The 15,074-nt window shown below is 33.3% G+C and overlaps 1 protein-coding gene across 4 annotated transcripts in view; it reads left to right on the plus strand.

The window, feature by feature from the left end:
- The window catches only part of LOC142317270 (uncharacterized), a 134,480-nt gene that overhangs the window by 61,904 nt on the left and 57,502 nt on the right, over positions 1 to 15,074 (plus strand). For all 4 annotated transcript variants that reach the window (XM_075353679.1, XM_075353682.1, XM_075353681.1 and 1 more), the window contains 3 exons: positions 7,927 to 7,977; positions 8,404 to 8,442; positions 12,832 to 12,870. In XM_075353679.1, the coding sequence (XP_075209794.1) occupies positions 7,927 to 7,977; positions 8,404 to 8,442; positions 12,832 to 12,870 (129 nt within the window). The remainder of the gene's footprint in view (positions 1 to 7,926; positions 7,978 to 8,403; positions 8,443 to 12,831; positions 12,871 to 15,074) is intronic.

Consider the following 15,074-nt stretch of genomic DNA (forward strand, 5'->3'; position numbering starts at 1 on the left):
AAAGCCTATTGCATCGAGGAATAGGAAAATCGCCACACATGTGAAGAGACCATAAAAACAGCATGACCTGGTAGATTGCCCTGCTTGTAAAGGGCGCTGCATAAATCAACCATGAGACCCAAAACAACCGTAAAACTAACACTTTAGACAGATATTAAGCATCAAAGGTAAGTTCTAACTTTCCAGATAATTGAAGTACAATTTTACTGCTCGTAAATAACAACCACAGTCCTTACTCTTGACCTAATGTCTGCACTCTTTGCGCATCCTTTTACAGTTGACGCAGGATGGAGCGTCGGAAAACCTCGGGCTGCGGCGATGCTTTTCTATTCTCTCGTTTGCCCAGCACAACTTCGGCGTAACGCCTCGGCTGAGTAGGAGCAGAAACTTTGGGTGCCTGACCACTTTGCCCTCTTTGGGCCAGGAAGCCAACTTCTCGAAATATATCATTGTTCCAACTCAAACTCGAAAGGACTGACCTTTGAAGAAACCTCTGATAAGGAAGATTCTTTTCTCTGTTTAGGATTCCTTTCTTACTAGCCGTGTCGTACGCCTTTTGCATATGAAAAATACAGAAATGAGGCACAGACAATGTAGGGAGGCGTTTTGAATAACATGTTCCTGGTCAAGTACATGATCAATATACGATATACCTTGGCGGAAACCGTATTATCCGGAAGCAATTAGGGCATTTCTCGCAAGATAACACACTAGACGACGGTTTTTATTCCTTCCATCAACTTACATAGGGCACTGGTCACGGAAATAGGAGGATAACCTGAAATACACGATTTTCCTTACCAGGTTTCAGTATGAGAATCATTAATGCTTCTGACCAAGAAACGAGAGAACCTTGTTAAGTAAATATTTTATTGTATAAAGTGAAAAGATTTCGTTATGCAATATCCGAAAGATGAGATACACACTGAGGCTGATATTATCATTTCTGTGGGAAGTATCACGGGAATTATTTAAGGCATACCGTAGCTCATCAAAAGGAAAGGGAAAATTTAATATATTTTGCGAGTTCCCACTAAAAAATAGGATACTTTCTACCTGTAACTTCAATGTCATAAATGCAGACAATATGATGATGTAAGGGAAATTTACATAAACATTGCAAAACGTGTTCGCCACATCAATTGGCGTGGTGTGCAGGAACTCGTTTTCCACTCCAATACACTACAAAAATTTTCCTTTTCCAGTTATGTCGTGAATTTTTCTCTCCACAATTGATGATGGAGTTGCCCGAGAATTGTTATCCATCTAATTCAGCCATGATTTTGAAATACACCACAATTTTCTCCTAACGGAACACTCAATGACATAAAACTCTAGCATTCCAGAAGTTACAGAGCAATTCTACATAGATTTTTGGTTGAAATTACCTAAAATCCCTTTTTGACTATCTCATAGTGCACTGTTCTACACTTCGTCCTATCAAGGAACTACTGAACGCCTTGGATTTTCATATGTTAGAAACATAAATTCTCTTGCACTCGTGAGTATCAGGTGTGGACAAATGCCAAGATGAGGGATCGCGATATCACTCTCTTCGTTTTGGCCAAAAAAAATTATTTTATCCGATCACGACGGTTTTTATTCCTTCCATCAGCTTACATAGGGTACTGGTCACGGAAATAGGAGGATAACCTGAAGGAACGATTTTCCTTACCAGGTTTCAGTATGAGAATCATTAATGCTTCTGACCAAGAAACGAGACAACCTTGTTTAGTAAATATTTTATTGGATAAAAAGATTTCGTTATGCAATATCCGGAATTACTGCAATATGCCAAATTAGTTACAACATGGAATAGTAGTTACGACATAGTAGTGTTACGACATGGAAGTAGGGTTGCTGAACAACGAAGACAGGTCGATGCACGAAAATTTACCTGATGCAGATGACATAAAACTTTACGACCCATCATGATTCAAGTTCTGCCTAAGTCAATCAATTATAGTACACTTCGATAAAAAATGTGTAAATTGTGGAATGAGTTTAGCCTACACAATTCCATAATTTACAAAACACATAACAATTGAGAAACTATTACAATACGGACGTAATCACTTAGACTTAAAACCTTTGGCGAATTTTAACAAAATGAAGATTAATTGTTATATATATATATAATTTAATTATGTAAGTTTATAGTTTTATGTATGTTAGTTTTGATTATTATCTTGAAGATGGCAGAATAGCCAAAACGCTCAAGGAAATCAAATTGAAATTTGGCGAGTTGAATTAAAATTACAGATATTAGTTACTACACCAATCGGTGCCATGTTCGAAAAGCTAAAGTTATAAATTGCAGATTTCATGAAAATTCATGAACCTCCAATTGGAACTGTTTAATGGATTACAATTGTTTACCGTAACACTTTACACAGTAAAACAATAACAAATTACATTCATATAATACATCCCTTTAAATATAATAAAATATCATGTCAAAATTATCCTAGTAGATATAGGGTAAAAACCACAACATAGGTAGAAGAATTGATATCAGTCTTCCCAGATGTACTTTTAAATATGTTAGAGATAAGAAGCAGTTAGAGACTCAGAAAATATTTAGTAAGACTGGTATAGTGGACCTGAGAAACGGATTTCTACCAATTAAGAAGAAATTAGTATAAAATATAAAAATGGGAGAATCCAGAAAGTAGGAAAAAGGAACCTTTATAGTAAAGGTAACAGATCCGTTTAACAATTGTCTTTTGTAATACTACCCACTGACACACAATAAACAGATGTTCTTCCCTGACTAGATGACCAGAACCAGGTTTCAAATGCATGGGAACGAAAGGGTTCGGTCGATCATTCTCGCGCTTCGAGTTGGGGCCGGTCCGGCAGGTAAAGAGAATAGGAGAATAAATACTCCTGGGAAGATCAGTTAAAAATCAGTTCCGCGACAGGAGTATAAGCGACACGTTAAGATGTCAGTCAGTGAGATTGTTCGGCAAGAGGTTAGTGAAGTAGCCAATTTCTAGTTTAGGTCCGACGCAATTATGTTTACGTTACAAGTAAATCCAATACAAGAAAACTATAAATGGTTCGATGGTAATACTATCAATGAAAGAGGTAATATACTAAATATCATTCATAAATTGTTAGGGTAGTTTTATTTGTGAACAGTAAAGGTATTTGCAGTGAAATAACTATATACTTCTCTTATCTATTGTACTATTGTTGTTAATACAAGACTAGTGGTTAAAAGTGTTAAGACTAGCGATCATTCTTATGTCTTTTGTCAATGAGACTGAATTCTGGTTTTCATTGTTTGTCAACCTGTGAATAAATCCTGATGATTATTTTAAATTCTGTTTTGAATGTAATCTCTGTTTATTATTATTATTGACAATTAATATTATTATAGTTTACTGTTGCCATTATCGTAATTACTATTGTGAGATGATTTTTATTGTCTGTTATTATTATTATTATTGTTGTTGTTGTTGTTGTTGTTATTCTGATTATTAGTGTGGATGTGATTACTATAATTTTTCATTATTTGTTAGTTGTTACTATTATTAATAACACTGTCATTTTTATTATAATTAATGATTTTCCTTGTTTTACTAATAAATTGTATTTCTATAAACATTTTCAATTGTCAATCTCTCAATAGCTTTCAATTCAATATTCATCAATATCTTATTTCTCTCAATATTCTTTCAATTGTCAATTTCTCAATAGTGATCGAGCCACTAACACGTGACACTATATTATATAGAATTTCCTAAGGTTGGTTGATGGAGAAATTCTCTGAGGTAATTGTGCACTTTTAGATAAGCTGACAAATTTATGACTCAGTTTACCATCTAGTCTCAAGTAATATATAAGGTGCTCTATGAGTAGTTCTTCATAATTTTAAATAACTTGTAAGATAACATTACTAGTAAAACAATTATTTTGAATATGGAAAAGTTTGATCTTTTTCTGTTTCTAACAATTTGCATTTGGCTTGTAAATTTATTAATTACAAATAATTGTTTAATAAATTCAAAGGTTATGTTAAAAATTATGTTAAAACCATAACAGTCGAGAAAAGTGTTGGCACATAAGCATTAGTTATCGAAAGCCTAGAAAACATAAAGTTTATATATCCTACATTGATTTTTACAAATGCAAGTGTTTAACAATAGATTTTATTAAATGTACTAATCCTAAATTATATGTTTTGCATATGATTTTCAATTAATTAGTTCATGTTATAGAAATTTTTAAATAATTTATTTTATACAATAAATTATAAATTTGACTTGCTGGTAATAAATGCAATAATTGTAATAAAAGGATTTATTTATTCATTTGGATGTATTGCAGCAAAATTTCCAGGTGGTAGAGCTGCTTTGGAAAATGAATTTTTGTTATACATTAGCAGCTTTGTACCTCTTTTAGATATTGTTCCTTGAATCAGATGAATGCTATTGGGGATAACGTATTAGACATTTTTTATGCTGTTAATGCATATAAATCTGGTTATTTTATGAAGGAATTTTACAACGTTATTTCCCTTACATCAAATGAATTAAATAAAAAAATTATTATCACCTTGTATAGAACTTGGATTCTATGGTAGGGGAGAGAAATGTGTTGATACTATTGGGTTCGTTTTTTGGAAGAGTAATGTCAGAGGAGATAGGAGATGTAATCGATATATTTGCAAAAGCAGAAAGACTAACTAATTATACAATTTACCATTACTATAAAAATGGTTAACATCTGAAAAGAGTGATACATCTGCTTACACACTTAGAAATCAAATAGACTATATTATATAGATGACAATTTATCCAAAATAACACATTCCATAATACTTTCACTGTAGAAAAAAAAACATTATCATTTTAAAAATCCTTAATTAGTTGGTGGTTCTGTGAAAGTAAAACAGAAGGATTTGATAGAAAAACAACATGGATAACAAGTACAACTAATAACAAAAATTAAAGTATTAACAAGTAATTAGTAACAACAAGTATAATTAAAAATTGAAATTTAAGGAAGTAAATTGAACTACTATAAGTTCTATAAAAATATGATTGTATGAATTGTTTAGAAAAAATACTCTTTCACTTGAAATAATAGCAACAGAAAAAAATTTAAACTAGTCTAAAGCATTATTATGAAAAGTAAGAAATTCATTTCTTAAATTCTATTTATGAAAAGATAGTAAACGAACAAAAAAACAAATACATGTGAAGATGAAATCATTCACTCAAGAATGGTCAATGGGAAATCAGGCAGTTTAAAATGCGTGGTCACGTAATACTTACACAAGTGTAGAGTTGGAAAAGAGGCATGACTAAACCTAGATTTAAGAGTCATCAAAATACAACTAAGGGAAGTATAAAATCAAGGTTAATACTAATGATAAAGTAGGAAACTTGGTAAGGTGATAATGCGATAGATAAGGTGTGTGATAAGGTGATAGATTTCCTAAAACTAATGAGAAGATACAGCAGAGTTCTACACCTAATTTGGATATTGAAATGCCCTTAGATCTAATGAAGCATTATTATCTTTTCAGATATTGTGTCAACAATTTAATTTGGTGGATCAGGTATATCTGCTGGTTTTACTGGTCAATCGATTTCACTAAAAAGGGCTTTTTCTCGCAAAATAAATACACTTTCTTTTTGCTTAATATTGAATCTACAGAAAAATATAGCTATTAATGTTTGTTACGGAATATAATTTATTTTATATTTTGTACTGCAGGATCTGTATCCTCAAAGACTGTCAACAAAAGAAAGTAAACAAAGAACTAAGAAAAAATTTGTAGTCACTCTTACAAGGTATCATATGCACCTGTATTATAACTTACCTATCCTACTTAAAAGGAATACGTTTTCTTTTTCACTTTTAATGTTACCACTAGGTTCATTATTTTTCAAACACTGTTAGATTCTTAATATTATTAAATAAAATTAAGGTTTGCTACACCTGTTTCATAATTAAATATTAAATATTTTTAATAATAATAATTATGAAAAATTAAAACAGGTCTGTTATATTAAATAAATAATTTTTTGATTATTTCATTGCAGTAACCATTTTTTCATTACACCTCATTACTATTATCAAATCTATATTTAGTTTCTTCTATGTGAATCTCTAGACGAAGATTGATTTCCGTTACTTTAAAATATCAAAGAGGAAACAAAGTACTTCCACTTTTCAACACCAACTGCTATCACCAAATAACTTTCAAGCTGTTGTATCATACACAAATTTTTATGCAATTGTCTGATTCTTCCAAAATAACATTTTTTACAGACTTCTTATTTAATTAAAATAATGTAAAAGCTTATAATATCCTATAATAGTATAGTTGGTGTAAGTTCATTTTACTATCAACACATATATTTAAAATATGACATTGTATTGAAAATATTCGGCAACAAGATTTTTTTATCTTTTCCTACTATCAGCTTATCATCAGATAAAGAAAAAGTGATATCTCTTGTCAAGGAAGCATACTGACCACCAGGCTCAGTCAGAGAAGAAAAAGAAGGGTAGAAAAAGCCCAGACAAATTTCTAAATGATGAAACATTTTTTAGGATCTGAGAATAGTACAATCAAACTAAATCTTATCCAATGCTATATGTTTACCATGCTTTTATAAATGGCAGCTTGGTCACTGGGTGAGATGTTAATAAATGGTTACAAAATGAATTATTTCTGATAGAGATTATGGTACTCATAAAGTGGCATTGTTTTACCATTCATTTTTTCTCTACACTTCAGAGAACGCTAATGTCATAAAACCGTTAAGGTGACTGAAATTGTAATTAGGTCGTGTACTTTGCATTATTAATAAACATTAGGAAACAATGGAATATTGAACTTGTTTGCCTCATAGAAGGTGTTTTGAATTAGTAGACTAGATAGACCTCAAATATTTTAGTTAAATTATTTCAAAACCTAGTTTGAATTGGCCACTACAGAGCTGTTTTGAACTCTTATTAATAACACCAAAATCACGCAGCTTTTGAACAGAGAGCTGTCGTAATAAAAAGACATATTTACTACTATATAATGGTCAAATGTTGTTATAAATATAACATTTACTATTATTACGTAAATCACTTTATTAAAATTGAATTAAAAAAAAAAGTTGTTTGCAAATAAAAATATATTGTATAGTTTTTAAAAATTTTTAGTAATTCTTTTCAATTTATTTCTATCGACTTTTTTCATATCTTTACAGTCATATTCCACCCAAGCATCAAATATTAAATGTACAAAAAAGGGTATAATATTTTTAAACATAATTATTCTCAAGATCTACTATTACCAAGTACGAAGCATTTTATTTCTTCAACCTTGCTTCTAGAAATTTTTGATAGGTGTAACCATTTCTCTTGTGCTTATGCTGCAACTTAAACTGAATTGCTGATCTTAAATGTTTTATATTTGTAAGTGAAAATACATTTATCAGTATTTTCTACTCATAAATAATCAGATTAGTAACAAATTAGGTTTTACCCTTACTTATCTCTAATTCCTTTACAAAATTAATGATAACTTTTTCATACATATCAACTGATAAAAATACTTCCCTGATTAATGAATAAACTGGTTTTTCTATCATTATAATTTATCATATTCTGTAAAAGTATTGGTACTTTATCCATCTTCAGTGAATGAGGGTTACAGGTAAATTGTCTTGTAAACTAGCACATGATTCAGGCAAATTCAGTGTTTTTTTAGCGAGAATTAATTTAAGAAGTTTCCTTATCTTAAAATTGACTTACATGCATAAAACTATTGCTTTATTCTATTATGATATAAACTAACTTTTGAAATCATCAGACTTCAATTATTAATTAAATTCTATTAAATGTTATTAATTTATTTAATTAGTATGTTATATATATGTAACTAAATAAATCAATATATTTAAATTTCAGATCGACTTATAACAAAAATTCTATCACACCTCCAAACTCAGTTTCTAAAATGTAAGTAGGATTTAACTTTATTTATAGTCCACATTTCAGTGTGTATATAAATATGTGTGTGTGTGTGTGTGTGTGTGTGTGTGTGTGTGTGTGTGTGTGTGTGTGTGTGTGAGCGCGCACGTAGCTACAAATTTTAAGTTTACTTCAAAATATAAACGAACAAATCTACAGTATTTCAAACACACAGATTATGTACTGCTAAAGAAAATATAAAAATAAATCAGGAGAATTCTCATCATTATAGAACAAGTACTATAGTAATAAGTAACAATACATAAGTAATTTAAAAATCGTGAAATTCGTTTTTCAAATGGTAATTCCCCTACATATCGTAGGATCTCAATCAGGAAAAAAAATTTGTGTTTTTTGATTTGCTACATCTTAAATAAAAATATTGTGTAATTTCATATGATTTTTAATTTTCAGAAACCCTTTAACGATAGCTCCACAATGCTTCCCCCAAAGGTAAGTAATAACTGTCAACTAATTTTTCTTTCTCTAAAAATAAGTCAGGTGGATTTCCAATTTCTTCTCAATCCAGTTTTTTCATCTCAATTTATCAATTAACGAAATATTAGAGCTTAGGGTTTTGGTTTGCTTGGCATTTGTCCCGCCACCACCCTAGTCAGACGCCCAAAACCATAAGACCGGATGTCTGTGCTACAAACGCAACTGGGCACACAGCGTGTACGCCAGGGGATAGCATAGCAACCGCCACAACATAGACCTCTGCTTACCCTCCGGAGCACCTAGAAACAGAATATCCAGGAACGCCTGATAAATCACCACTATGTTACAGTGTGTTCCCGACCACCAATCCCGCATCAAAAGCTAGACAGTACGTGCAATGGCTTTGGCCGTAACATGAATTTATGAGCTGAAAGGGGTTGCGTTGAAACTTGCGCATGGAGTCTTCCACAAATTTAGTCTGGCTTCCTTGATAGCATACCAATTACGGGTGCGTGAGTAGACCTGCAGACCCTCAGAGTGCACGTCATCAACGATATTCCCCGTCAGGTGGCGAATATGGTACCTTCTCCTAGCAGATCTTATTCTTGCGTGCAACACGCAAAAACCACAGGACGACCACTTTTTTCTGGTTATCCACCTGTATTTAACAGACGGGTCATGACGGTTACAGCCACTTTCCGATCCGCGAACTGGCCACTACCTAATGGTCCGTCCATTGCCGGAGGCCTCCGTAGGATCCTATCGCAGCCAGTCTAGATGGCCCGGCCGAAAAGTTCAACTATCAATAAGCTATATATATATAGAACCTACCTCTGTAACTTGGAGTTTCAATTGTATGGGATGCGTTTCGCCACCACCCCATTCGGTCCCCCTAAAGCATAAGACAGAATGTCTGTGCCACAAACAGCTACTGAGACTCGAAAGAAATTAGCGACTAGTGTCCTAACTAACTACAAGAGCAAACATATAACCGTGAACGGAATAAGCGTGGTACCATAGACCACTCGCTTGGGTGTACCACCGCCCAAAACACTAAAATATGGTAGGCACATTTCATATATCACTAAAATTGGTAGGCACATCCCGTCAAATATTAAAACATATATGACTATCAATAATTAAATTTATCTCGTCAAAGAAAGGAATTCGCTGCCACGCCTAGGCCGCTGAATGCCAGCAAGTACCTGTTCACAATTAAAGAGCTAGGAGCTTTAATCTGGCTGGTAGGCAGCCATGTTTCTCAGTTAGTTTCTCCTAAAGGCAGCGCGGTAGAGTCTTTTCCCTAAAGTATACTACTGAAGACGGTTGAATAAAGCAAATGTGGCTCCCACAACATTGAGTCGACGCTTGTGAGTGGCCCATTTCCCCCTTGACCACTAAGTTCCAGGGTAGCCTGAGTTCTGGTACTCCAAACAACAAGGTAGTCGAGCATCATGTGTTCGTCCTGCTGTATCTCCCCGTAGACGAAATGCTCATCATTTACCAGGCGGAACCGAAACAAACATCGGTTTAAATTTATATGGTTGGAGAGCACTTGGGCACCCGTTGCCCTTAAAACGATAGAGAGGCATAACATCCCCCCCAGATCCTGTATAATTCTATACAAGAACATTCCCTTAGTCGTGGCGTGCCATCCTTACTACCATGCTTCCATCGCGAGGCGGAAAAGATTTGTCCGCAGGAGGGTGCATTGAAATCACCGTTCAGATCCGGTACAGGCCCGGCTCGATACCGCATCCAAATACGTCGGCTTACCTGACTTTGCAATTTCAACATGGCCGCCCTAACTTTCACCACTAAATCGATTCGGAGATCCTTTCCCAATACAGTGGTAGCCTCGTCGGGGGTTGTTTTTAAACACCAGTGCATACAATTTAGACTCTGCGCTGGGCACTTCTTAAATGTTTAAAAACTGCTTCACCTTTCTTTCAAACATATGTACCCAAACGGATGCCGCGTAAGAGGTCGTACTTTCGAAGAAACCTCGGTACACCATGTTCAAATGACGGCCGGCAGCCCGTAATGCTTTCGAGCAGTCCTTGTAAGCTTGTGCATCAGACAGCGTCCGCCGCTACTTGCTTAATGTTGTTGCTAAACAGCAACTTCTTATCAAACTAAACTCTTAGGTACTTATGAACTTAACCTCGGCTGATTACACAGCCTTTATACTTAATACGGGGGTACCGATTGTATGATAATTTGCGTGCACCCTTGAGAAGCATAAACCTCGTCTTGGCACAGAAATCTTTAATTTTTGCTTGTCCACCCAGCACTCTGCGGTTGATAAAGCCGCCTGCACTCAATCTTCTATCCCGGTCATGAGTTACCAAGAACTAACAAGAAGTCATCGGCAAAAGCCTGGGCCGTGACTCCTTCTTTTTGGGAATGTCAGTCCCAAAAATCCGTCGAATACCAGGTTCCACAGCAAGTGACCGATAATGGAGCCCTGTGGGCTTTCCCTGGTGACGGGCGTTTCCACAACTACGTGCGCATCCTTAAACAGAGCCGTGCGATTAGACAAGTTGCCACGTACTACGGCCTGCAGGGCTACGGGAACATACCTTAGGGTATGAAATTTTGTTCGCGCACTTTTTGTCTATCTACTTTTGACTTAACACAAACGTTTACAAATATAGATAAATTGATTTAAATGTGCATAGCATCAGTTACTTATCTATTAGAAAAAGAAAAGAAATATTTGCTTAAAATCTATTATTTATCTCCTAGAAAATTATTTTTGAAACTTAAATATTAATTTTTTTTTAAATTATATTTGTGAAGTGAACTTTTTGAAAATAATAAAAAATATGTATTTATCTACATCAGTCTAAGTCGTATCATACTGGTGTTACCATCTTGATAGCCGCTGGTCGAAATCCGTCTAGAACGATAAGGGAATTTTGCAGGTGGAGCTTCTTCGGATGCTTTCGATCTTCCTTGCTACTTCCTGTCTTTGGTGATCACAGCTGTCTCTAACCAACTGTCTCGAATCAGGAGTGAGATCCTGAGGAAGATGTTGTTCCTAGCAACCTCCAAAGTGTATAATCTCGTGGTCATGTTGCCATGTAAAATGTTTTCAAAACAATTTAATAATAACTTTATAACGCGGAACCGTCCGAAACAATTTTAACCATTACCATTTCCTAATAATTGTATTCCTCCATATTTTTACTTTAATTTCTTAATTAATTAATGTTAATTGTGTCAGGATTACCATTAATTACTACAAAAATGGCATTGATAAAATTTCATTTAAGATTACTTAGTGCGGCTTTTCACCTTAAAAGCTTTTCACCTTAAATTAGTAAAGATTTGATATTTTTTTACTTTTTATAGTAATAATTAATAAAAAATAGAAAGTAAAAAATTTAATTTAGTGTCATTATCCGTATACTAGATATATGTTTTTGGAATATTAAGTGGAAAAATTATTAAAATATACCTTAATAAAACAAATAAAATTTTTTGTAAATTTGATAAATTTTATTTATCAAATAAATAAATAATTTATTAAAAATTTGTTTTGTTTTTTGGTATAAGTAAATGGTAAAATACGATTAGTGAGCTTATGAAGGAGATAATTATGATATTACAATTAAAATTAATAAAAATAAAAAAAATAATAAAATAGAAAACTTAGGGCTCTCTGCGGAAGTCAGAATACTATATAATATATATAAATGTATAATTTTGTGTAATAAAACTATTTAGTTTTCACAAAGTAGTATAAAGTGGAGGCTCAACATATTCTTTTTGTTGTCTTTGGTTTATTTAAAAAGGAAGAAAACATTACATGTAAAAAGTTAGACTATATTTTTAACATTAAAAAAAACTGCCAGCAAGAAACTAACATGATATTGATCGGAATTTAGATACATACTTCCCAGCCCTGAGCAATAAATTTTCTGAGGTAGCTGTGAAACTTTAAGATAGTTACGCTTTTGACTGAAGAAAAACAAAACATGCCACCATAATGAGGGTAACCAAATATTTTAAGATATAAGTAAAATCTAAGATAAGAAAAGTCTAAATTAAGATCCTGTTGTAAACATGTTATTTTGGTACATTACAGGTCAATTTAAATTTTACGTCTCGCAGCAAGAAATTGTTAAATAATTATAGTGTTATCTTAAAATACAAAACTCAGTGTGCATATTATTATGTGATTTCTTGTAAGGTGGTAAAATCACATTAAGCCAATTGATTTAGAGTACTTTTATACTTTACCAGGCATCCTGCACTATGTACTGTTAAAGTAAATGGCATCTCACTATTTAGAGAGGAGTATTGGGTAAATAATAGTCTCTATGTACTATAAATATTTTTTTTTTGAAATACACATGAAAGAGCATTAATATTATTACAATGAAAATTTTGTTTTAGGGAGCCGTATAATACGATACCAAGTCGTGTTTATATAACGTAAGTACAGTAATTTATTTATATGTATATATATATATATATATATATATATATATATATATATATGCAAAGATCTATTACGTAAAAAAAAAACAAAAAAAAACGGTATTGCCAAAATAGCATTACTGCATCACTAGTACTTCTTGTCACCGCTAAGAGCGCTACTGTCGCAGCCACCGTCATAGAATTTCCCTTTTTTTCTTCTGGTAGATTCCCTTTTCCATCGTCCAGTTGGAACGGGATATTTGAAATCGCAAATGGTTGCCAACCTAATTATATTTTTCCTATGAATATTAATTATTTTTGAATATTTCAAAAGTTGATGTACAGCTTGCAGTCGCCTGCTATGTCGTGTGACGTCACAGGTGAGCGTGAGAATTAAAGCGGGAGAAATAATATTTAAAGCAAAAAAAAATTAACAATTCTGGTTAGGTTTCAAATTGGTTGACTCCGGGACACAGCTTACTGACGCCTTAAAGTGATCGGATACAACGGCTGTCGGACATGTTTAGGAAGTATGTTCTACACAATTAATGCGCCCGAGAGAAATTACTTTTAGTACTAAACGCCTCTTCTAACGTCACAATCCCCCTATTTCTTTCATTCAATTTAGTGTACAAAAAATGTTCTGCTTTCCGACATTTACGTAAAATAAATTTTCACCCGTCTTTCTATCGAAAAATTAATCAGTTTTCTAAGATTTAAATACTATACCAATTTCTTTATTTTTTTTTTTTTTGTCTTGAGTCATTTGACTGGTTTGATGCAGCTCTCCAAGATTCCCTATCTAGTGCTAGTCGTTTCATTTCAGTATACCCTCTACATCCTACATCCCTAACAATTTGTTTTACATATTCCAAACGTGGCCTGCCTACACAATTTTTCCCTTCTACCTGTCCTTCCAAAATTAAAGCGACTATTCCAGGATGCCTTAGTATGTGGCCTATAAGTCTGTCTCTTCTTTTAACTATATTTTTCCAAATGCTTCTTTCTTCATCTATTTGCCGCAATACCTCCTCATTTCTCACTTTATCCACCCATCTGATTTTTAACATTCTCCTATAGCACCACATTTCAAAAGCTTCTAACCTTTTCTTCTCAGATACTCCGATTGTCCAAGTTTCACTTCCATATAAAGCGACACTCCAAACATACACTTTCAAAAATCTTTTCCTGACATTTAAATTAATTTTTGATGTAAACAACTTATATTTCTTACTGAAGGCTCGTTTAGCTTGTGCTATTCGGCATTTTATATCGCTCCTGCTTCGTCCATCTTTAGTAATTCTACTTCCCAAATAACAAAATTCTTCTACCGCCATAATCTTTTCTCCTCCTATTTTCACATTCAGTGGTCCATCTTTGTTATTTCTACTACATTTCATTACTTTTGTTTTGTTCTTGTTTATTTTCATGTGATAGTTCTTGCGTAGGACTTCATCTATGCCGTTCATTGTTTCTTCTAAATCCTTTTTATTCTCGGCTAGAATTACTATATCATCAGCAAATCGTAGCATCTTTATCTTTTCACCTTGTACTGTTACTCCGAATCTAAATTGTTCTTTAACATCATTAACTGCTAGTTCCATGTAAAGATTAAAAAGTAACGGAGATAGAGAACATCCTTGTCGGACTCCCTTTCTTATTATGGCTTCTTTCTTATGTTCTTCAATTGCTATTGTTGCTGTTTGGTTCCTGTACATGTTAGCAATTGTTCTTCTATCTCTGTATTTGAACCCTAATTTTTTTAAAATGCTGAACATTTTATTCCAGTCTACGTTATCGAATGCCTTTTCTAGGTCTATAAACGCCAAGTATGTTGGTTTGTTTTTCTTTAATCTTCCTTCTACTATTAATCTGAGGCCTAAAATTGCTTCCCTTGTCCCTATACGTTTCCTGAAACCAAATTGGTCTTCTCCTAACACTTCCTCCACTCTCCTCTCAATTCTTCTGTATAGAATTCTAGTTAAGATTTTTGATGCATGACTAGTTAAACTAATTGTTCTGTATTCTTCACATTTATCTGCCCCTGATTTCTTTGGTATCATTACTATAACACTTTTTTTGAAGTCTGACGGAAATTCCCCTTTTTCATAAATATTACACACCAGTTTGTATAATCTATCAATCGCCTCCTCCCCTGCACTGCGCAGTAATTCTACAGGTATTCCGTCTATTCCAGGAGCCTTTCTGCAATTTAAATC

This window comes from Lycorma delicatula, chromosome 1, assembly GCF_047948215.1.
Source record: "Lycorma delicatula isolate Av1 chromosome 1, ASM4794821v1, whole genome shotgun sequence".
NCBI lineage: Eukaryota > Metazoa > Arthropoda > Insecta > Hemiptera > Fulgoridae > Lycorma > Lycorma delicatula.